This window comes from Ptychodera flava, chromosome 11 (genome assembly GCF_041260155.1).
Source record: "Ptychodera flava strain L36383 chromosome 11, AS_Pfla_20210202, whole genome shotgun sequence".
NCBI classification, from domain to species: Eukaryota; Metazoa; Hemichordata; class Enteropneusta; family Ptychoderidae; genus Ptychodera; species Ptychodera flava.
The window spans coordinates 3,212,654-3,237,404 of NC_091938.1; the positions used below are offsets into that span (position 1 = coordinate 3,212,654).

General features: G+C 37.8%; 2 protein-coding genes across 3 annotated transcripts in view; both read right to left on the minus strand.

Annotated features, from left to right (window-relative positions):
• Positions 1-3,474, minus strand: part of LOC139143274 (epidermal growth factor receptor-like) — a 70,509-nt gene extending 67,035 nt beyond the window's left edge. Inside the window, exon 1 of one of the 2 annotated variants that reach the window (XM_070713471.1) lies at positions 3,195-3,474. In XM_070713471.1, the coding sequence (XP_070569572.1) occupies positions 3,195-3,348 (154 nt within the window). In that variant the 5' untranslated portion in view covers positions 3,349-3,474. The remainder of the gene's footprint in view (positions 1-3,194) is intronic. The other variant, XM_070713472.1, reaches the window with a different exon arrangement.
• A 7,543-nt stretch (positions 3,475-11,017) lies between these two features.
• On the minus strand, positions 11,018-22,774 carry LOC139143277 (epidermal growth factor receptor-like). Its single transcript, XM_070713474.1, has 12 exons — positions 22,475-22,774; positions 20,495-20,621; positions 19,161-19,325; positions 18,534-18,733; positions 17,961-18,093; positions 17,755-17,830; positions 16,718-16,860; positions 15,425-15,506; positions 15,206-15,289; positions 14,124-14,381; positions 13,488-13,639; positions 11,018-12,460 (listed from the first exon to the last, which is right to left on the minus strand). The coding sequence occupies exons 1-12, from the start codon at positions 22,623-22,625 to the stop codon at positions 12,400-12,402; spliced, it is 1,632 nt and encodes a 543-aa protein (XP_070569575.1). The 5' UTR covers positions 22,626-22,774; the 3' UTR covers positions 11,018-12,399.
• Between the last annotated feature and the right edge of the window lie 1,977 nt (positions 22,775-24,751).

Sequence of the window (24,751 nt, forward strand, 5' to 3'; positions counted from 1 at the left end):
GTTAAATAAAAAGAAATTTAGTCCTGTTTTCACCAAGTTGAATTTTGTTGAGTGTTGCTTTTGTGCTTATGAAATTTCAAAAAATATGGGAAATTCAGGTTCAAGATTACCCTGTAATTAGCGTAATCATGACATTTCAAAAATATACACCATCATCCTGACTACTGATGGGTTTTAATTAAAGAGTGATTTTATATGAAGGTCCAATGAAAATATCTATACTATCAATAAATTAAATTAGAATACTGATACTTCTTTCGAATTTAGGAAAATTGATAATCCTGCTGACTGTCATTATCAAATGAAACTCAAGCTAACACCTTACAGAGTGGTGGCCCTCCTTGCAATATTGGTATCCACTGAACCAAGAAAGCTCTCTTTGGTTCAAGACAATTATAAGTATATCATGTACAGTATAGGGCTGACTCAAAGCAATATCCAGCAATGCAGAGACTGAAGAGTTCTGAAACGTCTTGGTTAGAGGCTACATTCGAACTTTTGCAAAAATGACGCATAAGCTGATGAATCATATATGTAGGTTTTCATTCATCCAAATATGTAATGTACAGCAAAGTGAGGTACAGCAAAAGACATTGGGGAGAGTCAAGCAAGAGCTTTGGCTTAAAGGAATTTGTCCCTTGATCCACCAATTAATTGCCTTATTCCTTATCATCATACTGCGTTGATAGATAGGATGTGAGTTGGGTGGAAAGGAATTAGGAAAGAGGATGTTTGGGACAACTGCTCCGACCTGCTGAGATAACCAGAATTTTGAACTGGAATTACATCACCAAAGACTCTGAACAAACTGATATTTGATAATCTTGTATTTTGGGCAGACAGTTTGGCAAAAGACTGCAATATCTATAATTCCATGGCGTTTTTTTCTCAGGACAGGACAAACCCTACAGGTAAAAATATAACAAGCAGACATGACTAGTGAAATCAAACACACAAGGGAATGTTATGTTGTTGTACATCTTGTCATGAAAATTCTTCTCAGAAAATTTTTCCAAGAGCAAGGTCTTGCAAGCATTGTAAGGGAAATCAAGAAGTGCTGGCTTAGGTGATAAGAAAGGACAGAAATGGCACTGGTCATTAATCATGTTCGCTATTCTGAAAGTAAAATAATAAAAGTGCCAAAAATAGTGAGAGTTCACAAATGATGACAATTCCTCTTCCTGTGAAAGCCCACTCCCCTTTTCCCAAGAAAACGTGACCAAGGATAACCACAAACACCATGCAGTGTCTAGGTTTTCCACCCTACTTTCCTTGACAGTAATATGGTAATGTGTGTAGGCTTGACCACAAATATGTGACAGTAAGGCATCAAGACCAATAACAGAGCAAAGAGAATTACTCTGAAGACATTATGGTGATGATGTATCCTATGTATACACAGATGTACGGTAAGTGTGAATGTGCAGTAGATCAAGAATGTTCAGTCCTTGTTATGTATCTAGCCTGTATTTTGAATTCAACATCGTTTGAGTCAAAAACAACGGCTAGATACCAGACTAAACAGTGTTTTAGAAAGTGCAGTACCACTGTAAATCCTGGCTCCTGCAGTATCTACTAACTTAGCAAATACACTGCTATGACTTGTGTGAGTCTGAATAAATATAGATCAAATGTTGTATTTTTGAGCTTGTGTGATTGACTGAATAATTTACAGTAAGTTTCCTACAAGAAATTACCCGGTAGCTGACAACTGAAGCGATACAACTTCTACGCTGTTCCCTTTATTAGGAAAGCTAATCATTTTGTGGAAGTTCTAAACTTTATTCCATTGCAGATTCACAATTATCTACTGTTCAAACTGGTTGAGCACAGCTACTGTTCAACTCTATATGACTACAAATATTGATTTGATGCCAAACTTTGACAATTTCCTGTTATTCTGTGATAACATACTTAACTTTTAAATATTTCCATTGGTAATACAATATACTGAGTGTAATCTTTCAGAAATTGGAGTTACTGATAAACTTATAGTTGTGCATTCTTGGAAAGAAATGCTTTAATTTTGGGCAGGAGGCAGTCACTCTTGGTATACCCCCCTAACTTTACAAAGTTCCTACCAAACTATTAAAAAAATTTTTGTTATGCAAACCAGTACAAACCCTCCTACTGGGAGAGCCAAGTATAAAATAATGAATGGAGGAATAGGGAACATCGGGCTGATGATTAAAAGTTTCAAGTAATATTGATGGAATAAGTTACATGTGCACAAGACATGATACTTTGTCACTGCAATGCTTTGCCCTAAATACAAGGCTTCCTTGAGTAGATATGGAGAAGCACTGCAGAAATCATATATATATATATATATATATATTATATATATATATATATATATATATATATATATATGTATATATATGTATGTATATATATATATGTATGTATGTATGTATATATTATATATATATATATATATATATATATATATATATATATATATATATATATATATATATATATATATATATATATATATATATATATAGTTTACAGTTAAGAGGTATGCATGGATGTAGCATATTACCACCTCACTACTTCCATGGGGTATGTCTCCCATCACATCACCAGGATGTGACTCCATAAGCAAAGAACGGATTTTAATCCTTCCTGTGATAAGACAATTCCCGACCATGGATGATGGAGTCTTTTCCCAGGGGATGGTTTCCTTCAAGACAATGTGCCTTCGGTGTAATTGGTCTTTCATATGACAAGATATAGGTAATGGAAAACATCCTGATGACAATTGCTGCTGAATATGTTTGATATCTACGTTACTCGAACAGGGTCATTTCTGAGACGAGCGAAAAATAGAGTTACAAGTTGTCTGACTGTGTTTATTGGTGTCAACAACACGATCTAAAAATAGGTGTGTGCGGTCAGGAGTATTAAACTTGTCCTTGGCAAACTTTTCCCAGCTTATCTAAGGAAAATCTCCGACGCCACCTCGTAAAAAACATTTCCGCGATACCTTTTTATTCCGTTGAAGAATATTAGATTGCCTCGGGAGAGCATAAGTATAAATAGCCTTGTTCCATACGTCTCTCCTGCAACAACTGAATGAGCTAGTCTGTTCGTCACATACAACATGAACAGAGACCGAGCGGACGAATTTCTTGTAAGTTTGAATGCCTGTCTCATACAATACAAAGTGATGATTTTGGCGTACTTACTTTTCGGACACAGCCCCTCACAATCCTGGCATTCGCCATCTTTGGCTATTTGTCCCTCCGGACAGGAGTCCACGATACTGCTAACATCTAACGGCAAATTTCCAGCTACAAATAGAGCGAAAACACAGACACTGAACCGTCCAGTCCACGCCATCTTTTACATTGTACAGATTTACTCCTTAACTCCGTGATGAATCGCCACACTAGGGAGCCCCCGAGAAAGCCACAAATTACTTGAGCAGCTCTCCGGAAGCCCTACCCGATTGACGATCCCGGAAGCGTGAACAAGTATGTCATCGTAAAAGCAGACGCTGATTGGCTTATGTAATTATATCAAAGGTCAACATCAGACAAGGCAGCTTATATTATAGTATGCATGGTTTAACAATACTGTGATAGGTCTCGACGCACGGGATTGAAAAAAAAGTTCAAATATGTACAGACTGTGTAATGCAGATTTCTTCAGCGAAAAAGTAGCCACATTACCTGAAGAACTACGTCACCCTCAGGCGTCATTTTGGGAAAAGGGTAAACCGCAGCCCCGCTTTGTATGCAGAATTTTACCGGCCTACCATGCACCTACCACAGATTCCAATTCATTATACATTATACATAGTTTTTCAAGTGTAAAAAGTTAAGAAAGTACATATCAATCACTTTATCAAATATTTTTATAAAAATGAATATTACTAAAAGATACAAAAAAATCATCTTTAATATAAATTTTTATGTCTACCCGGTATCTTTTTTCTGTAACCATAAAGCCATTTTAGTCCCTACGTTAACCATTAACGTCATTGGTGTTTACTGATTAGTGCAGTGTCCCATTGCATATCGCCCAGACCGTCGCATTGTCCGAACTACAAGTGCGCCTGTTTATCAAGACTGACTTTTCAGGTTTCCGATATACATGTCGAGGGATGTTCCACACCTTGATATTTACGTGGACATTTATATCTTACAATACCTATGATGTTGAGAACCTGCGATGGTCGTTATCAAATGAAGAAAAAAGGGTATATTCATTGAGCAGTTGGACTGTTTTCAATAGAATTTTAATTTAATCAACACACCGTGTAACGTCGATAGGGTTATTGTTATTCAAGCTCCATTGTTCAGAAACGACCTCCAAGTATGTCTAATTAACCTGTGTACGTGGAAATGCTATTTCAGTCCATCAATTACACTGAACGAAAGGGTCATGCTTCCGGTAATCCATCGTACTAAGACTTCTAATACGTATTGTTCGAAATGTTTACTCGTCTTAATTCAGACCATTGGTCTTCGTTTCAACTTGAATTTCAGTAAAAAAAATTTCTGTTTGTGATGTCCTTTAATAGGGGCCTATAGGTTTGCCAACAGTGCATTGTGTTTGCGAGTTGCAGGAGAACTGGCGACGTCCCTACCCTAATCCGTACGAAACATAGATCAACAAATACACATTGTTAACGAAAATTAAGAAACAAAAAACAAACAAAAAATAAAAAACACAAAAACAAAAACAAGCAAACCATTTTGATGCTCGACTGCAAACACATATCTTTACGCTGAAAAAAGGGAACAATGGTTGAAAGTGACGAGAAAAGTTAAAAGTCAAAGTGAATATGAGCTTTAGTAGAAAAAAAGAAATTTAACGAATCAACGTAGAGGGCGGTAAAACATCGGAGTGATCGGCCGAAAAATATACTGTCACACGAAGTCCCATTATATGAAGCTAAGCTCACATTTGCCCAGTTTCCCAGAATACCGAATATGGCTATTGCTGACTATGTAATATGTAGACAACTAGCCAACACATTTGTTATATTAATGAACAGCTTCTCAGAACGATCCAAATGGGATGATTCTTTTTCTATTGTATAACTTTGTACCTGCAATTGCATGTGCAGGAATTGTGACAAAAATTGGCACTGGTAGCATGAAACAAGCACAAACGTATCTCTCTCTCTCTCTCTCTCTCTCTCTCTCTCTCTCTCTCTCTCTCTCTCTCTCTCTCTCTCTCTCTCTCTCAGCCGGGGCCAAGCTACTTAACTGTGCATGAAACAATATCCATCGATCCTTCACTGTTAAGTAAAGAAGGCCCCTCCACCCTTTGTTTCTAAGGATACCTTTCATTTGATCACGATGTGTATGTGCATTAAATACTGCATTTTTGTACTTTTCTGTGGGGGCGCCATTTTACAAGTGCGGCATCCATTTATTATTTACGTGTAGGCATGGTCAAAATCAGCGAGAAGTGATATCATCCGTACACGTCATTCATTTAGCACATTTACACGAACCATTTTTACATCCATGCACGAACCATCTTTGGTTTGAAAATAAAATCGTGAAAATAAAGCATGAAATACATTAACAAACGCACTCATCTATTAGAGTATCGACCATAAAATTTTACTGAGTCATTTACAGCGAAATCAAATTTTGCGCTTATGTTATTTTTGAACGTCACAATAATACATTTGTGATATGAATCGAAAATTGTACACATTCCCTTGTCGTTTGGCTGGAAAAAACTACCATTTTTAATTTCTGTTTCAGCAATTCCGAAATTCCTATCGTTTACCATGTTTAACTGAAATCTGCAATTTCCGCATGAAGTCCTTTGAGAAAAAGTAAAAGTGTTGAAAACCGTAGACACTGCGTAGAGCACCTTCTGTCGTTATCATTTTGGAACTGACTCTAGCTACTACAGTCCTGTAGAGGGCGCATTTCCAGTCACGTTGAACAACGACGATCTATACTAAACTTCGAGAAATGATGTCTTCTCTATACTCTCATTCTAATAAATGAATTACATTCCACTCCATTCATTCATTAATGATGGATCAGCCAGAGGGGCAGCTTTAAAACTGCATTACAAGATTTAGAGAATATACACATAAAAAAATACTTGTGTGGACATCGTGGAGTTTCGACCGAGACCGAAGACAAAAGACCCTTATACCAATATATACGCATTCAACACCTGGTGACACAAGTGTCAATTCTCTTATGTAACGAATAGATAGTAATTGTCTTCGAAACGCATATAATTGTTCATTTTCAGCAGCTGTCTGTAACCCCTCTATGGACTGAAATGTATTTGTCTTTCGTTTTATCTATAAGTTTTCTTGCTTGATCATGTGTAAACTTACGTTTAGTTACTTTAGAATAAGAGCATGGTCTTTCAACCCCTGGGCATTTTTCCGCGACAAAAAACCATTAAAATAGTTTAGCTTGATTTCAATAACGTTCGCGCTGTCACAGTTTTAAAGTGAGTTTCCAGGGACGCTAGCAATTCACCATTGAAAATCGATACTTGTAAAATGCTGGTTACTCCATCAATCTAACTTGACAGTTCAAATGAAAGTAAATCTTGTACATCAAAATATCCCACGATATCCATGAGGTCACAGTGTTACTGCGACCTTTGCTTGCTGTTGTTGTTATCCTCGGCGTTCCTGAAATATGAATCCTCTTGTGATTCCCATGAGCTCTGTCTGTTCTGACCTAGGTGTCGATCCATACGATAAAACTCAATTACATGTCATACTGCGGTAAAGCTGGTGAGATACTATGTCAGCAATTATCTCCAGTACCATTTTTGAACACTCTTCAATTGGATGAAAGAGTGACGCTAGAATTCAACTTACAGTTGATGTTTATTTCATTTCAGCGTTTTGCCATATTAATTTACGCAGTTTCTGACTCGGCATTTCAGTTATGTTCATTAATTATTCGCTATTTAAGGTAGAACGGGCCTCATGGACAGATATTCGGACTCTCAAACTTTCACAATTCTTTTCTAATCTACCACTTGTGGGGTTCATTTTGAATCTCTTGGTGTAACAAAATTTTTCACTGGCTTAGTTTCTCGAAATTCGAAAATTTCATTTTTCTCCATAGAGTTAATGCAGGGATGGCGGCCATTTTGAATTTTAAATATCAGTAAATCTTGGGTTATTTGTTTCTCTAGCACCAAAATTTGCACGGTGACCCCCTATTTTCATTCTTGATTTTGAAAGTCAATGTTTGAAAGATTCCAAGAAAGTTTGAGCAAAAGTTTAAGTCTTTCACTTTCGAGGTGCATACTACCTTAATGGGAAACACAATGATTCAGAAGATTAACAGAAAACTGACAATAGCCATGTATCAAAGGAGCACACATTTTGAAATATAAGGCATACTCAGAGAACCAGACAGACGTAGTCGTCGTATCTCCCAACCCGAGAAAACGGTGATCCAGCTCATCTCACTGCAGCAATATCAAACAAACTGATTATCAAATTACAGCGACAGGCAGCGTTACTAAGAATACACATCCCACGAAGTTCTCCGTATATATGCGACCGTCGTTCTCTTTCGTCATAAAGCATAGAATTGGCAGAGAGAACGTCGTTCTTCGGTATGTTGCTCGGTTAAATTTCATGAGAGAGGTCATTGACGTCACACATGTCCGTGGACAGGCTCATTTTGTTTTATGCCAGGGTCCTTCTTACTACCCTTTTCAGAATTAGAGCGCAAAGCCACTGCAGTGAACTGCAATAAAACTGATCACACTAATTAGTTTCAGCTGTAGCCAGCTGGCAAAGTCGAGAACATTGTATGTCCCATGCAGACAGTTTGTCTGGGGAAGTTGAAATAAAAAAGATTTGTACATGGACCAGTGCATGGTAATGTCATGCCGGAAAATGCCGAGAGGTTTTGACCGTTAAGAAGGGCTTGACTACGCAGTTTCTGCGTAGTGAAGCTTCATTACGTATTCATGGTGACCCCTGGCCAGCTGTCAATAACTTTGGGGGCTTTTGTCTTTTGGCCAGCTTTGCATATGCGTCGTTGGACACGACCTGCCAATCACCCAGGTAGTCAATTAAACTATTAATTGACTGTTTACCGACCCAATTAACACTATCCAGCAGTATCAGTCATATTTTAATCGCGTGGCCTGGGTGGGCACAACGTAGGAACGCGTGTATTTCTATGTGTACGTTTCACTTGTGGTGTTGTTTGTACCATCGTGTGTTTGAAGTCCTTCTTTCACCCACCGTCCCTTCACCCACGGTGTTTCACCTACAGCATTACCTTCAAGGTGACAGGCTTACTATTAATGTTCAGTATCATTGCACCGAGTTCTGCCCACGGTGAAAACCACCTGTTTTGCCTACTAATTACTGCCCGTCGCTGCCCGTCCTGAATGTAGCCTATCTATAGCTACAGTAATCACATAAATCATTTATCAGTTTTGATGTATATACTCCTAAATTGTAAGTTTGATCAAAATCGAGACCACATTCAAGGGCTATGCAGACTGTCCATGTACGCACACACAGTGACAAGAAGGCGGCAAACACCTACTCACCAAGCACATCAAATCGGCGAAAAGAAGCATAAAAAAGCTAGGCTCATCGCCAAAACAAACGCGCCAAGCGCTAACAAAAACCCATACCAAGCGGCCCTTTTCAGGGCCACCAAATACTCCAAAAAGGGAACTACAAAAAAATACGATAAAATGACATAGAACACACAAACACTTAAAAGAAATAACAAAAATCGTACACATATCAAACAATCGAAACACAACATTAAATACAAAATAAACAGTAACGTAACAGAAAACATGGCCGTGGAAATAAATCAGCTATTTCCAAAGAAAAGCCGACAACAACATGAAATTCAACAACAACCTATCATCGCTCAAACTATGAAACTCCGAAAAATAGTACTAGGCAAAAGCCTTAAAATTCATTCGGACACCAACAAAACCAAACAGAATAAAACCACCTCAGGATTTCAACAAATAAAGTCGTATAATGTGACTACGCTACATCGTGAGACACAAACAATCGCAACAACACCAATTCAAAGAAAAGTCAAATTGGACTCCACGAACAACAAAAAAAAACAAAAACTTGAAAGCTATCTGAAGCTTCTAAACTCGCACTTCTAGAGATACCCTTTCAAACAAGGAAATAAAACATGTCGCGTGCCAAAAGAATCGCGATAAACCAGCTTGCAAACATTGGACAAATTTTGGGAAAATAACCCTTCGACAAGGGTCGGTTTTTCGTTATTGTCACACAAACGATTACGTACTCGAATGCGAAAGGCAATTACGTAACACTCAGTATTATACACAACAAGTCAGAACAAACAGTAAACAAAGTAAACGAACTATTAATTAAAATGTACGAGAACAAGCACATCAACCAGGATACTTGTAAGTATCTTGATCCAATAAACATAAAATCCGTACCCCGCAGTGGTACTTATTGCCTAAAAATTACAAACCTCCGCAAAAATCTAAAAGACACACCAGTCAAAACAAAATTTACCGAAGTAAAGAAATATAGAACAAACAACCGAACCACCAAACGGACTCACAACGTGACCAAAATTAATATACTTGCCTCGCTAATCGGAAAGCAAGACCACTAAAATGCATTAAATAAATTTTCACAACACAAACTAAGGAAAGAATCTACACTGCGACTGATGAGAAACCACACTCGGGTTTCGAAACGCAAGCGTCAAAGGGCGACTCTATCAACTTTTGTAACAACATAGGTCCGGCTGCGTCTGGCCATCAGCTTTCCCCACACAAACAAAACATTACCGTACACACTAATCCAAACTTCTCTACAAATATCCAAAGCGAAACAAACATTTCATTAACACAAACAATCGGATAAGAATGTAGGAACACATTTTCGAAACGAATCAAACACAAACTCGACACAAAAACATTTAGGATAGTTAGGTGGGGAGCCTGTTTCACATTTTTTACATCTCGCTATACTGTCTATGATTCTAAAAATAAAGTCATCTGCCACTTTTTCTGTATACGCGGTTTGGCAAAACTCATCTCTTCAATCGAAAGTCGGGCGATTTCATGGTTCTTTGGGGCACTTAAGTGTACGTCGAGCTTAAGGAATGTAGTTACATTCGCGATGTTTTATTCGAAAATTATTTATTCCTTCAAGGGCAAATGCACATAATTTATGCTGTTGGAAATACTGGCCGCTCATAAACAAGACAATAAACTCAATATATGTGCATCTTTACTTATATTGTCAAAGTACCACCGACACCCACAAAAAACAAATGGTTAAGTCCAGGTATTTGCAACTCTGCCATCCGACTGGTCAACAGGAAATCAACCATAGGTGTCTTTTGGCACGCGTATACGCCAGTCACCTAGGCGACGGTAATCTGCACAACTTATCACCATCGGGAAGGTACTCCTCCCCATATACCACTGGTGATCCCTCCTCAAGGCACTGCGTCATTCGACCAAGCATTGTTATTGTAATTTCCTGCATAAAATTAACAGCGAGGTCAACCGGTCAAAACCTCTCGGCATTTTTTCTCATGGTGACATTGTATCTTAATCTTGAACACAGGGTGCCAATCGTAAACTCTCATTTACAACTCGAGCCTCAGACAGAGCTAGTTTTGCCTTTGTATATACAAGCAGACTTTTTGGTCTTTATCAAGTAGCCTTGTTCAACACCAAAGAGGCCACGGCTACAGCGTGAATCTAATTAGTGTAAGCAGTTTTATTGCAGTTCACTGCAGTGGCTTCGCGCTCTAATTCTGAAAAGGGTCTTAATATGTTGCTGTACACATAAGATGAATGCATTATATGATAAATGATGACTTTTCTCATACTACGAGAGCATCCGTTCAAAATTAACACTTACCAGGCTGTTCCAGCGGATAAACACACTAACGCTATCAAGTCTGACATGGAACATTCGCCTGAACCGTGAAGCATGAAGAAAAATATCGCATAGATGCTTGACAATGGTTCAGGAATAAATAATTTGGTACAGCTTGCAAAATTAGTTTTAAAAGTTTTAATTACTTGCAGTAAGTAAAACGGTATCATACACGTACGTACAGTTCTTCTTTGATATATTATTCTATCTTGCATATTGCATTCACATGCGACAACGAACGCTACAGCAATTGAAGTCTTAATAGAAGTAACATGACCAGAAATATGTAAAACATTGATTGTAAGAAAAACTACCAAAACTTCACCCCACCCCGAAACCTCTGGTTCAAGTTTCTGTCTAAAGAGTACTTCACCGCAGAAAGTTCTCGGTATATACCAAAAGTGGCGGTGTGAAATAGACTGCAATGAATTCAATATCAACAATCAAACTGGATTAATTCTGATTTATCTTAAGAGGCATCGCTCTTTAAGGTCGGCATTTGGGAGTAAAGAGCAGGTTAAGACACGGTCCCTCCACAAAAGGACCGTGGTTAAGATAACAACACCAACAATAATAATGATGGCGAATGATCTAATTACTGATAGATCCTTGTGTCTTCTCCAGCTCTTTTAATGGTCAGTGATGAAACACATTTTGGTGTCAGCCAAGCTTAAGGAGTCAGTGGACGTGACAAGACTGTCCAAATAACGTATAGAAGATGGTCTAATTATAAACAGCGAATAAATGTGTCGAATTAATAACACTGATTATGTATGCAACTAAGCATTGGAATGTAGTTACTATCTATTCGTTATTTCCAAATGGTGACGAAAAGCGCGTTTTCTCTGAATACAAATTTTACATTAAACTTTAAATTATCTACAAAACAAATGTTGGTTCATTCTGTTGACAAAATCGCTGCTTTTTGTGTTTTTGATTGTCAAGAAAAATGACACCCCCTCTTAAATAAACTATGTAAGTATGGTACGATCGATGGTTGCTGTCCAGTATAAACTCGCTTTACTGTAACCTAGGGTTTGAAGTTTGCTAGTATCTGTTGCCTCATCAATTATATTTTACTTGTAGATGTCAAAAACGAAGTGTTGCCTTACTTTTCTGTTGTGTCTGTAAGCGAGATTCAAAGTATGTTTTGATGACCATTCTTTCAGCATGCTTCAAGACGCCGATTACCACGACAGGATGACTCCTGGAAAATGTCTGGGAATTGACGGGAAAAGTTTGCACTGTATCATACCTAATCTTTGTTGACGAAACAAATATACGAATATTGAAGATGTTTTCTACCAATGCGTGATACGTCAACACTTTGCAGATTCCAGAGTGTTACCCTCATCAAACGATAACATAAACTAAAACTTCAGGGCGACCGTGCGTATTTATGTCTAGAGCTGTCTGTCTCTGTGCAGTGTTGTACATCAGTTGACACCATTTTCGCTGTTCATCTTTCAACACATCTCCCGTGTCAATAATGTTCACACCATTATTCAATGTAGTAGACACCACACAAGGGTCATCATGATCATTAGAATACCGTCAACATGGAACCTATAGGAACACAAAAACGATATTAATCAAAGCGTATGCTAAAGGCACATAAAAAAGGCACATAAAAAAACACTACAATTTGTAAGGTTTTAAATACTTGTTGTGACTTTTTAAAATCGTCTGGAGTTTTGAACTTCATTATTTTACTGAATTTTTAAAAACAAATTTTATAACTTTCTATTTTAATTTGTTGTATTTGTGCAGCGCTTTTGAATATCGTTATGATAGAAAAGGTGCTTTAGAAAAATAAATATTAATGTAATAGTATATATATAGACTTGGAGTACCTGTCTGTCTCGCCCCCTCCCTCTATCCCCAAAACACAAACATACAATCTCTCTCTCTCTCTCTCTCTCTCTCTCTCTCTCTCTCTCTCTCTCTCTCTCTCTCTCTCTCTCTCTCTCAGACTCTCTCTCTCTCAGACTCTCTCTCTCTCTCTCTCTCTCTCTCTCTCTCTCTCTCTCTCTCTCTCTCTCTCTCTCTCTCGTAGACGTTCTCGCAGCGAATGTCATACAGAAGAACACACGGGATTGGTGAATTTTGATGCGTGGGACCGAGGAGCAGAGTGGCGTGGTCTATTTTGAGTTCACCCACAAACGGAGTTAATACATGTTTAGGTCCTTTCTAAAGCATCCGACTCTACATTCCCAGGAAATCTGAGCACAGACAAGGAGTCTATGATCTGAGTATTTATCCGGTGGAACGCCACACGATTGCGGTCTATAGACAGCTTGATTATGGAGTCTACCGTAGGAAAAGATGGTGCTTTCTGCGATTGCGATATATCTCAGAAAAATTGTGATAGTTGCCTGAGGTCATATAAAGACAGAAACACAAAACATCCACGTCGAGCGTTGCGATTCACAACCATAGATCATGTCATTACATTTACAGTTTTAAACTTTCAGGTAAAAAATCGTATAAAATGAGTAAAATCGAGTTTATTCATTTTAGTGAAAAATGACCCTAGAAATTTACACCTGGGAGGAAGTATGGATAAAGTGGCAAAGACATACTGAACATGTACCTTGTAAACTTTGCAGGGCTTCCATTTGTTTTGCACTCGTCTCCTGCACACCCAGTGGGTTCTTCGTCTAATTCACCATCAGTGTAGTTGCTCAGACAAAGATTGCCTTCAAATATACGCGGCTTATCAGGGGGACATTCAGACACACACACCTGATGAGAAATGGAAAGCGTTATAGCATTTTAATGTGAGAAAATACTGAGTTCAAACAGTAACATTTTGATACTTTAAACTTGCGCATGGCAGATGAAACTCAGTGGTTTGACCTCAAAGCCCCATATAGGAATCCTTGAACGAATGTTTGAGTTTATGCGACGAGAAATTATGGTCTGAACTTCCAAAAGCATGACAAACTACTGAAATAGCTTGTCGGAAGCCTAATCATTGACAGGTTGTTTTAGAAATAAACAGTTCATGAGAAATTCTGAATGGAGATGGTGTTATAACATATATATGCGGTTTCAAAGGCTTTATTGTAGCATATAAGCTTAGGTTGTATGAATTTATGCACGATAATCGTAACAGAGAGAAACTCCCTGCTCCGAACGTAATGAATTTCGTTTGCCATGCGTTTTTGTTATCTACAGCCCTGAGGTATTTTAATGCAGAGAGCTGTTCTAACTCCCTTACAATTACCGTGGTATTTCCTTTTAAAGGGTCTTTCGTCAAGACTTTGTAACTCTTGCATCCATGACAATCACTTGGGCTAGCACCATGGCAACCATCTGTGCACTCTTCGTGACACTTTTGGCAGTTTCTATTAACATCCGGGAATGTGTCGTCGAGGCACTGGGACACACAGACACCATCTTGCCTGTAGTTGAGACAATCGGTACAGTTGTCGAGGTGCTTGTCTGAGCATGAAGCACATTCTTCGTGACAAGCTTGGCAGACCTAAAATTATTGAAATCAATGTATGAGATCATATGGCTTGGAAATCACATTCTCATCATTCGCGCAATTTTCAAAAGCATTAGAAACTCAACGGGCCCAGTTTGACCATTATTAGAAAGGTGAAATGCAATACTTGTCAGTCGGGATCTAAATCATACGTCACCTTGTCAGTATATTTTGAACCCTTTGCATTGTTGATAAATGGTCTGCAATAATAGATCACCACCACCAACGGCGACGACGACGACGACAACAACAACAACAACAACAACAACAACAACAACAGCAAACACATGCACCATCTGAGGTACATGCATATATTACAATGACGAAGATCTAATAATCACAAGTTTTGCATACTGTAGCAAGGAATAGCAAGAAAAAAGATGAGCAGAGTGTATGGTCGAGAGATACTATTAAACGTACATGGGACATCATTGCTATGGCGTTCATTAAGTACAGAAATCAACAGACTTGGAATCAAGCCAAACCGAGAAAAGTGTATCAACTGTGACTATATAAATATAAAGTTTATTAAATTCAAGAAAGTAATATCAGGATTCTCACGGTGATTAAACTTCATGGCCCATAACATAAAATCTTAACTGTTTGATCTCTAAAATTAGTAACGGCATGTTTCATGAAATTCCTCTCTCCAAGAATGAAGTGGCCAGAAATCGTAGAAAAATCATCTCTTGCTGAGGAAAAGATACTCGCGTAAAATTCAGATCCTTCTTAAAACGGATGGAACAGAATCTAACCTGAAACAAATTATTCTCTCCAAATCAAAGGAAATTGTATTTTTGATGTGATAATATACTCACTGTTGTGTTTGATAGTTGTAAAGTGGGATGTTCCACTATGAAATATCTGTCGGGACATCCTGTTCCCTTTTCAGCACAACGGACCTGCAAAAAAGATGTTTTTTTAGATTTAGGGAAGAATAAATCACATTTCTAGTGACTTACTCTCCGTGAGTATACAAAAATGAAACAGATCAACAGAAATACCGCAAGATGTAATTTATTGAGATAGGTACTGACCACTGTTTCATTTCTATCGACGATGATGCCAGGGCAGCTTTTGCATCCTTTGTCACCGACGGTGTTTTCAGGACCGTAACATCTGTCAAAGTAAAGAGATAATCGTTTTTCTGATTATTCACGCAAAGCTTTTGTGTAATCAAATACGAACTGAGGCGTTGTTAGTGGCAACCTGTACATAAAGTAAAGCATATTATTCGCTGAAAATTTGGATGAAATTGTTGAAGCTCTGTTCCGCTGATTGGCCATGAAATGAGCCTGAACAGAAGAAAATAAGATAGAGAGACACAAGCAAAGGCAAATCGCTGATGAATATGTTATAGCAACTACGCAGTCTGCTTCAGTCTAGCTTGTCACACCTCTTTAAACAAGACTTATGGCCAGGTTCTAATCGATTTTGGCTGTCTCGCAGTTTGTTTTCGTCTTTTAATTTAAGGCAGACGAATATCGCTCACGGGAAAATGATAAAAAGAGCAGGCCGATCTCGTCCGTAATCGAAGTTTATTTATAAATTGAAAAGTCACCGTTTGAACAAATATGTAGTATCACCATGTTATACGCAATCTTTCAAAATTTTTTGGGTACTTACAACATCTGTTCTTGTACCATTGCTGCGCGATCGTGACTCTAAGCTCAATTTAGACCTTTTTTTCTGGCGGACACTTTTAGCCCACTATCTGAATCTGTTTTCTAGCGCGTCAACAAGGCGCTGTGGAGGGATGGACAATGTACACTACAGTATACAAGCAATTGCAAATGAAAGGCACCGACACTGTTATCGATACTATGGATATAGAATGACTATATCAAGATTACTTACGCCACGTACAAGCAATTTTAAAGCGCTTTTATCTACGACGTTATGGTTTTATGAATTATAATTCTAGCAGTTATCCAGCCGCGTGTAGGGTTCACAGTGTCAGATTCTTGCGTTAAAGTAGAACGCGCCTCGGGGACAATACTCACGCTGTCACTTTTTTATCCTCCACTCCTGTGGGCTCTTTTCAAGCTCTTGACATAAGAAAAAAATTTCACTGTCATAGTTTTCCTAAAATCGAAATTTTTATCTTTTCCTAGAGAGTTGACACAGAGATTGTGGCTTTTTGAATTTAAAATATCAGCATCGGTAAATATTAGGTAATTTGTTTCTCTAGTACCAAACTTTGCACAGTGATCTCTGATTTTTATTCTTGTCAGAGAATGGTTGAAAGTTTCATTGAGAAAATTGCTTGAGCAAAAGTTGAAGTTTTTCTCTTTCGAGGCGCATAGTACCTTAAGGAAGTGAAAACATACCCGCCACTTTCTCCTTCAAAGTTACAATTAACATGACACTCTTGACAGATAGAATTTTGATCCTGATACTTGGTAACTGGACACCGTTCCCTGCAAAATGGTCCATCCTTCACGTGCCTACAGGTCAAACACTGATCAGCTCCCTGGAAACGAAACACAACAAAACTCACACAAAATTCACCAGAGCATCCTAGTACATTGCATGGAAGTTGTGGTAGTTGTTTCAGCTTGCCGAGATAACATATGCACGAAACGGCCTGAAACAGCTGTCATTATAAGCCAACTTTCCCAAATTAGTGAACTGTTTGATTTTTCAGCTTCGTGTTAAACGCTCCAAACATTAAAACCATGACGAAGACTTAGAAAAGATTTATTTTTGCCTAAATATCAGTTCTTTGCATCATACATGATCGTGGCCTTCAATGAATCATGAAGATTACGAACTAACTTATGAGAGATATACAATCTCATTTTGGGGAAACAAAACGAAATCGGCGTTTGTACCTATAAGTCAAAACACATATAAACTTCAGAGAAAGGCTCTACAAGAAGTTGACGTACCCCTAATGACGAATGCACATCACTTAAATAAAGTGCATGAATTAGCTTAAAGTCGCCGCTCTTCCTCAAGTTAAAGCCTGGTAAATTTTGAAGGAAGTGCTCTTCACCATTGGAAATAATACGGGTATACTTACTTATCAGTATTCACATATAGTCTTGCTCCTAAACCCATTGAAATGTGAAACACTGTTTGTTTAGCACTTCTACTAACTCTCATGAATTTTACGCCAGCGCTTGTAGACGAGCAGAGCAAATGTGTATGTCTTGATACTGATTGAAAAATTCATTTTCTCAGAATACAAGTGACTGTAAGTCATGAATCTGATTAGTTGGGTGAATGACGTTTTGGATCGCATCAAATTTCGCTTTTGTTCATTATGGTGATACATAGAAGTAAAGGGCGACAAACACGGCACTTGGTTAGCTATGATTGCCGTGAAAACCTGTGTCAAAACTTTTAAGCAGGCAGTACTTACCGGTCCTCTGCATGCACCTAGACATTCAGCACTACAAAGACCACATTTCTTTTCAGCTTCAGAGATCAAATATTGCCTGATGAGACAAGGAACAAAACAATCTGTTTAGAAGCTTTTACATGGAAGATAAAATACAAGATGTACTTATTTCAGGTAAACTGAAAAAACCCACAGCAATTCTGTCATATAGTTAGAAGGCTACCCACCCATTTCCTGTGTTACATTGCTCAATACATTGGTTTTCCACTTTGTAGTTCCTACACTCCATACATAAAGTATTTCCAGGACCCCAGCATCCAACACTTGTGCATTGTTCATGGCACATCGCGCCTTCATTACCTATGTTATTAAAATAAAATTTACATCAAAATTTGTTAAGATATTTTCTAACTTAACCGGGAAAATATTGTGACGTCATTTTACGAAACGGATAGTTTCTGTTGAATGCTCTTATGTACCGTGACTACAAACACATGACGCAGGTTTTGGAGAATGAACGTTTATAGAATTTGCAGAGAATGTCGGTATGTTATTGTAAATAATGATGAACACGACACATAATGAAATATTCTTTTCATAATATGCGGTTGGGGCATGGACACTTAGGCTGTTTTAAGGGAGCGCGATCTTCAATATCCCATATCTTTGGAATTTATAGGGCACCGACAGGTAGTTTAGTGTGATAATTATGCAGCGAAAAGTTTGTGTCATCAAAGGCAAAAATATTCATACACGGGATAAGTAAGAGAAAAATGGATGAAACAGTTATTGCCACTCACGACATGATTCAGGGCTTCTGTTGTCTTCCAGTAACACTGTCTGGGTAGTGCGGTTTTCCAAGATATCGTCGAACATACCATCGGTAAGATAGCACATGTTCGGGTTCTGTTGTACGAACACATTTCCCCTCATAATCTTTCTCAAGGAAACCATTCCAAGTGAGCGAAGATACGTTCCTGTGATTGTCAAAGCGTTCTCTCTGTAGAATAAAGAGTATATCGTTTTCGTGTGCATTTAATACAGTCAATGTATCTATCTACCTATCTGCATATTCAAACTTGCATATATACAAACGTATATACATATACTGTATACGCTCATACAGCTTAAAGCTGTATGAGCGTATACAGTATACATGTATATATATATATATATTATATATATATATACATACTGATGACATATGTACAAGTATGTATGTATGTATGTATGTATGTATGTATGTATGTATGTATGTATGTATGTATGTATGTATGTATGTATGTATGTATGTATGTATGTGTCTGTACGTGTGTGTATAATGTTGAATGTACGTTCACAACACCAACCAACTTGTTTGATGAATTCTCAGAAACGAATTCGTCACAGCTTTTTAATCGGAAAATGTTTAAGAAACACTTTCTTACTGCCACAGATCACGCCCATGGATTATCTCCAAATTTTCCAGGAATGACAGATCAGTTTGCTGTCCGAATGCATGGGTGATGCTGACGTATCCTATCACTTCTCTGACCGTCTTGAACACTTCAAGGTCTGACAACTTTACACCAATTATACCAAGGAATGGATCACTGTAATAGGATAATTTCAATTAAAAACCTAACATTTGGAATACTGACAGGCAGCGACTGCATTGCCGTAGTGTGTAAGCATTGAGGAACTTATCAAACAACCACTCCTTTGGTGACAGGAAAAGATAAGTCAAAAGTGATACATTTGCGCGGTTCTTTTATTCAGTGTGTTTGTTGTTTCAACTTTAAGATGAAAAGCTTCATTTTCCAGTTAAACACAGAGAACGAGCATTCTTTGCACATGTGCCGACTTTGTGAGACATGGGATGATAAGTAAGACGTGCTTGTGTGTGTTATTTCAAAGTGAAAACTTCAAATCAAGGCAATATTTTGAAAGCTAGGGTTCACTAAAGATTTTAGTAATCTACTGGTCGGTTTTGATTAAGATAGCGTTCACTTGCCCAAAGTGGTCAGCAGTGACGATGGAAATAACGTATATTCTAGTTATATCAATGATACCGTGAATATTAGTGGTAGAAGTCTCGTGTGCCTAAAGGGACTGAGTATATCATTATGCATACTCGGAGTATATCATGATTATCATAATGATGGTATTACATGAATATCATGCCAGTATATTGATGTCGCAAATACTTCGATCCGATTGGTCGAGACGTGAAAATAACCGTGCTATATTCGCAGTATAGCACGGTTGGAGCATTCACGAACTTTCAGCCAGTGAAAAATTTCTTTTTTGATGTTTCTCGTCAGAACTTCGATTTAACACTATAATAATATAACAACAAACAACCTCAGCAACGGGTAAACCACTCGATTTTGACCAGTTCGCTCGATATATGCACTCGATATCGCTCGTGCATGTATGTCGTGAACTGGTCAAATCTCGTGTTATACCGTCGCTGGGTGTGGTTTATTGCTTTAACACATATAGCTGGTAATGTAATGTCAGGTTTACGCTGAAGTTTAGCAAAAGTGATGTACTAAATCAGTGAAAAATTATTCATATTTATAGATATAATAATAATACCTGTGTAACTATTTATTTTTGAACGCGTATGATTTAAATACAAAAATACATTTTCCCTGTAAAATCACTCCTCCTGTTGCCCGAGTAGAACAGTAAGATGATTTTACTTTGTTTTATCGGGTAGTTTCATTTGTCGAGAAAATTGTTTCTTGAACGTTATAACGTCTACTTTTGAACTTACCCGTCAGAGGTAGTCATATCAATAACCAAACTTCCATTAATGACGGTACAGCCCTGGAACCTGTCAATATTGCCTCTATGTATTTGATGTTGATATTCAAAATCTTCATGACCAAATCCTGGGCAAGCTGAAATAGCAATGTCTGTATGTATTTTTTTGTAAAATAGTAAGTTTCAACTACAATTAGCGATTATAATCCTTTTAAAGAAGGCAAAAGCATACAAAGACATTCTGTATGTATGTATGTATGTATGTATGTATGTATGTATGTATGTATGTATGTATGTATGTATGTATGTATGTATGTATATGCTAGTGTGGGCGATTCATGTTTTTATAATATGAAATAAGTATAATGTCCTGTTCTTCTTCTGACGTATCACTCAATTGCTCAATATGGTTGACTGTTAATTTATTAAGGTGTAATGCGACTCGGCTAGAGACATTCGGACCCCAAACTCTTACAATTCTTTTCTGATCTACTACTTGAGACGGCTCATTCTAAAGCTCTTGGCATAAGAAATATTTTCACCGTCTTACTTTTTAGAAAATCGAAAATTTTATTTTTGCCCATAGAGTTAACACAGGGACTGCAGCCATTTGGAATTTCAAATATCAGGCATTTTGTTTCTCTAGTACCAAAATTTGCACGTTGTTGACCTCTCTGATTTTTATTGTTTATTTGGTAAGAGACGGCTGAAAGTCTAATGCAGGAAAGTTTGAGCAGATGTTTAAGTCGTTCACTTTCGAGGCCCTTAAAAATTCTTCTTCAGACGGCTACTTCGAATTTTACTCTTACCGGTGGGGACAGTGTCATCGATGATGACCTGTCGAAGAAAAAAATCGCCCATAGTTCCTTTTTAACCAATCACAACTCCCTTACAATTCCGATCTCCAAGTCTCTGTCTGTCGGAAGACACACTTTAACAGATGTTTTTTGTTGTAGAACAGTTTTACTACAGCAACACAAGGTTTTATCTCAACATTTATTGACGGTGCATGACTTCGATTAGGCGTTTAAACCAGATTTGGTGTCTCGGTGAAACTCTTCTAACCTCAGTCAAGCTACAGACGCGTGTGTCAGGAATTTGATGAGTGAATGGAGCAATTTTCAACTATTCATTGTAAGATAAACCGATGTCTACATACATGCAAAACATTGACAGCAATATACCAAAGTCATCATCAAAATGCCATAAACACATGTAGCGTTTCTCTTTTTTAGTCTGTAATGAGTATCGTATCTAATTTTCTGACGTAGGCTGGTATGTTAGCCTTTGATAGAATACCAGGTTACAAAGTTATTTTATTTTAAGCCTGGCTGACAAGGGGTCAACAGCTTTGCAATCGTCTGTGGGATTTAACGGCAGCTAGAACTCGCATGTGACGATCTCAAACGATGGTCGCATACAGTGTAAGAAAAAAAAATGAAAGTCAGAAAAATACGCGTGTTGAACTCCGGACAAAAATGATAGGCCTAAAAGAAAGCAAAGCCCCCAAAGTCGTCATGACAACAAGATAAAGTAAGATTGTCGCCTTTTCAGAAACCACTCCGAAAATACCATCAGTGTGATGTATTCTCCACATGTAATCAGAAATTGGGGGTGCTAAACATCAACGTTTAAGATTCAGTGCCATGGATCGTATATGACAACAGCCAGCATAATGATACATTTTTTGTTTCGCAGAAATGTCTGAGAATAATTTGAACAAAGGGATCCTGTTTCATCTGTAGGCAAAAACAGCTGTTATCCATCAACTCTGGCAGCAATACAGTAAAAACAGTTCGAAGTAACTAAGACAAAACAATAAGTTTTTAACAAAAACGCATTATGCCCAGCGATCCTTATCTTGAAGCGTTTAATGAAATATTTTAAACTCCATTCAACTGTCGAATGATCATTGACTACCCTTAATGACGTCTAACAGAGATAAGATGCGCCACTACGATGAATATTTTGCTCTAAGAATAATACTTACTTTTAGGACACAATCCTTCGCAATACTGACAGACTCCATTTTTGGATATTTTCCCTTCTGGACACGACTGCACACCTCCTGTCTGATCAACCAACAACTGCACACCGAAGACAACGAAGAGAAAAACCAAGAGCCATCTTATCCACGCCATGGCTACGAGTTCACAGTACCCAGACACTATTTAGTCCTCTGTCACGTGATGAGAACTCTGGAATAGCTATCATGAATAGTGATGGGCCTCCGTATCCGGCAAGGATGTCGTTTCTCAGAACGCGTGCCACTGCTTTGAATACTATGTGTAATGAATTAACTCTTACTCCACTAAAAGCATTTCGTGTAACTGGACACTTTTCATTGATATGCTATTTACGATACTTTGATTGGAAGCATTTGTTAACCCGCGCCTCGCGCCTCTAACATGAGTTTTTGTTTCTCTTTCGGCAGTAGCAATGACAACAAAAAATCGGCAAAATGGAAAACTAAAACACGTGAAGGCTCCAATTCCCCTCAGTTGTAAACGTGAACAATTGGCATTGTTTACGTTTTTCTTACCCTCGATCACGTGATTAATTTATCCTCTAGTCGTCTGAACGTCTATGAAAAACTGGAATTAACAAATTTATGAGGTAGATAATCTTTTCATGTTTTCTATCGGCTTATCGCAAAAAGGCCGGATTTTCACATAAGTATTGCTATTAGTGCAAGATGCGAGGTATAATGATATTCAAATATGCAGATTACACTAATGAGCATTGTTTCGGTATTAAAATTCTATGCTAATGACCCTTAATCAATGTGGAATATTCATGTACCTCGGATCTTGCATTGTAATAAGTGTTGAACGTAAACCGAAATGATTAGGTCCTTACGACCGAAATCGCATATTTATTTCAATTCCGAAAGTCCTTGTATCTTCTAGAATATATGACACAAGCTCAACCACACAATGCCAACATGAACGTGTGTGAGTTTTAAGGCCAAAGTAAATTCATTGTTTTGCGTCTACTCAAAATAGATGGGTACATGTAAGTGGTTGCAATGCAAACATAGAAAAGTTAACGCGGACTTAATTTGCCTTCTATACATTTGAGAAAAGACAGGGTGCATACCAACAGATGTATATACACCTTGGCCTTGATATCGGGAGGTATTGTTTCAAGTCGCCACAGGGTTCGATGGTTCGAATAAGAGTGCTTTTAGCAAAGTTAAAGTCATGGCTTGATTGTTGGATAGACCCTCGTCAGCGAAGCTTGAAAATAAATGCAAGAAAACTTTGCGTTTGCTCTAAAAACCGACGAAAAGCTACACGCACGTGGACGCAAAACATACATTATACTTGTTATGGCCATACGAACATAAACTGGAATACCACGAGGAAAATATTGCTGCATGATTGATTGTGTTTGAGTTAATTCCCATGGGAGGTACTGTGCTTAAAAAAAGAACGCCATATTCCTCACTGTCACGCCCAGCTGTAATATTTATACCATGTCAATGGCATCTGGTTAAGGAGTGAGTCGTGCATACTTATCTGACAACTCAAGTCATCTACCATGATTTCGTGTACGTTTAAAGTGGCTAATTCCGAGTTTTCAATTGTATAGCTTAGAATTTCCCATTCATAAATATCTTTATCGTATTTTGTGATATGCAAGGTTGGCATACAGTTTAATAAAGATGTTTTCTTCAAATATATAGGGCCGATTCGTGTATACAAGGACCCAGCCTTTAATACCCTAGGTACAGTTGAGGGAAATATTACAAGAATGTGCATATTTCATCAGGTGTAAAGAAAATTACAGAACAGTCTTATATCTTTAGATCTCAAAAATTATCTAAGATTATTAGAAGTACTTTCTTTGAAAATCAAAAGTTCATAATCTAATACGGATTGAGAAGGATCTTGGACAGAACAGTGTTACACTTTGTTCATTTTTATTTATGTTCCTTTATTATAAAATGTAATCTGGATCGAACTAGTTAAACTATACACATTTCCCGTCACCATGAATACAGCTTTATGAGTAAGCCACGGTGTGGGTAGACAAGTACCACCAGTTATTTACTGATCATTAACGCGATAGCAATTAGGTACAGAGCTAGATAGCCATGTTTTAACTTTCCACTGTTCTTTCTTTTTTTATTTTTAAGATTTGGTCTCTTGTTTAGGCAGTGTATACTACCACTACATTAGATGCATCACAGGCGCACGGAGCGTTCAGTGTAAATTAACTTAAACCAAGGCTGACTTAAACCATTCTTTCAGCGTATACCACA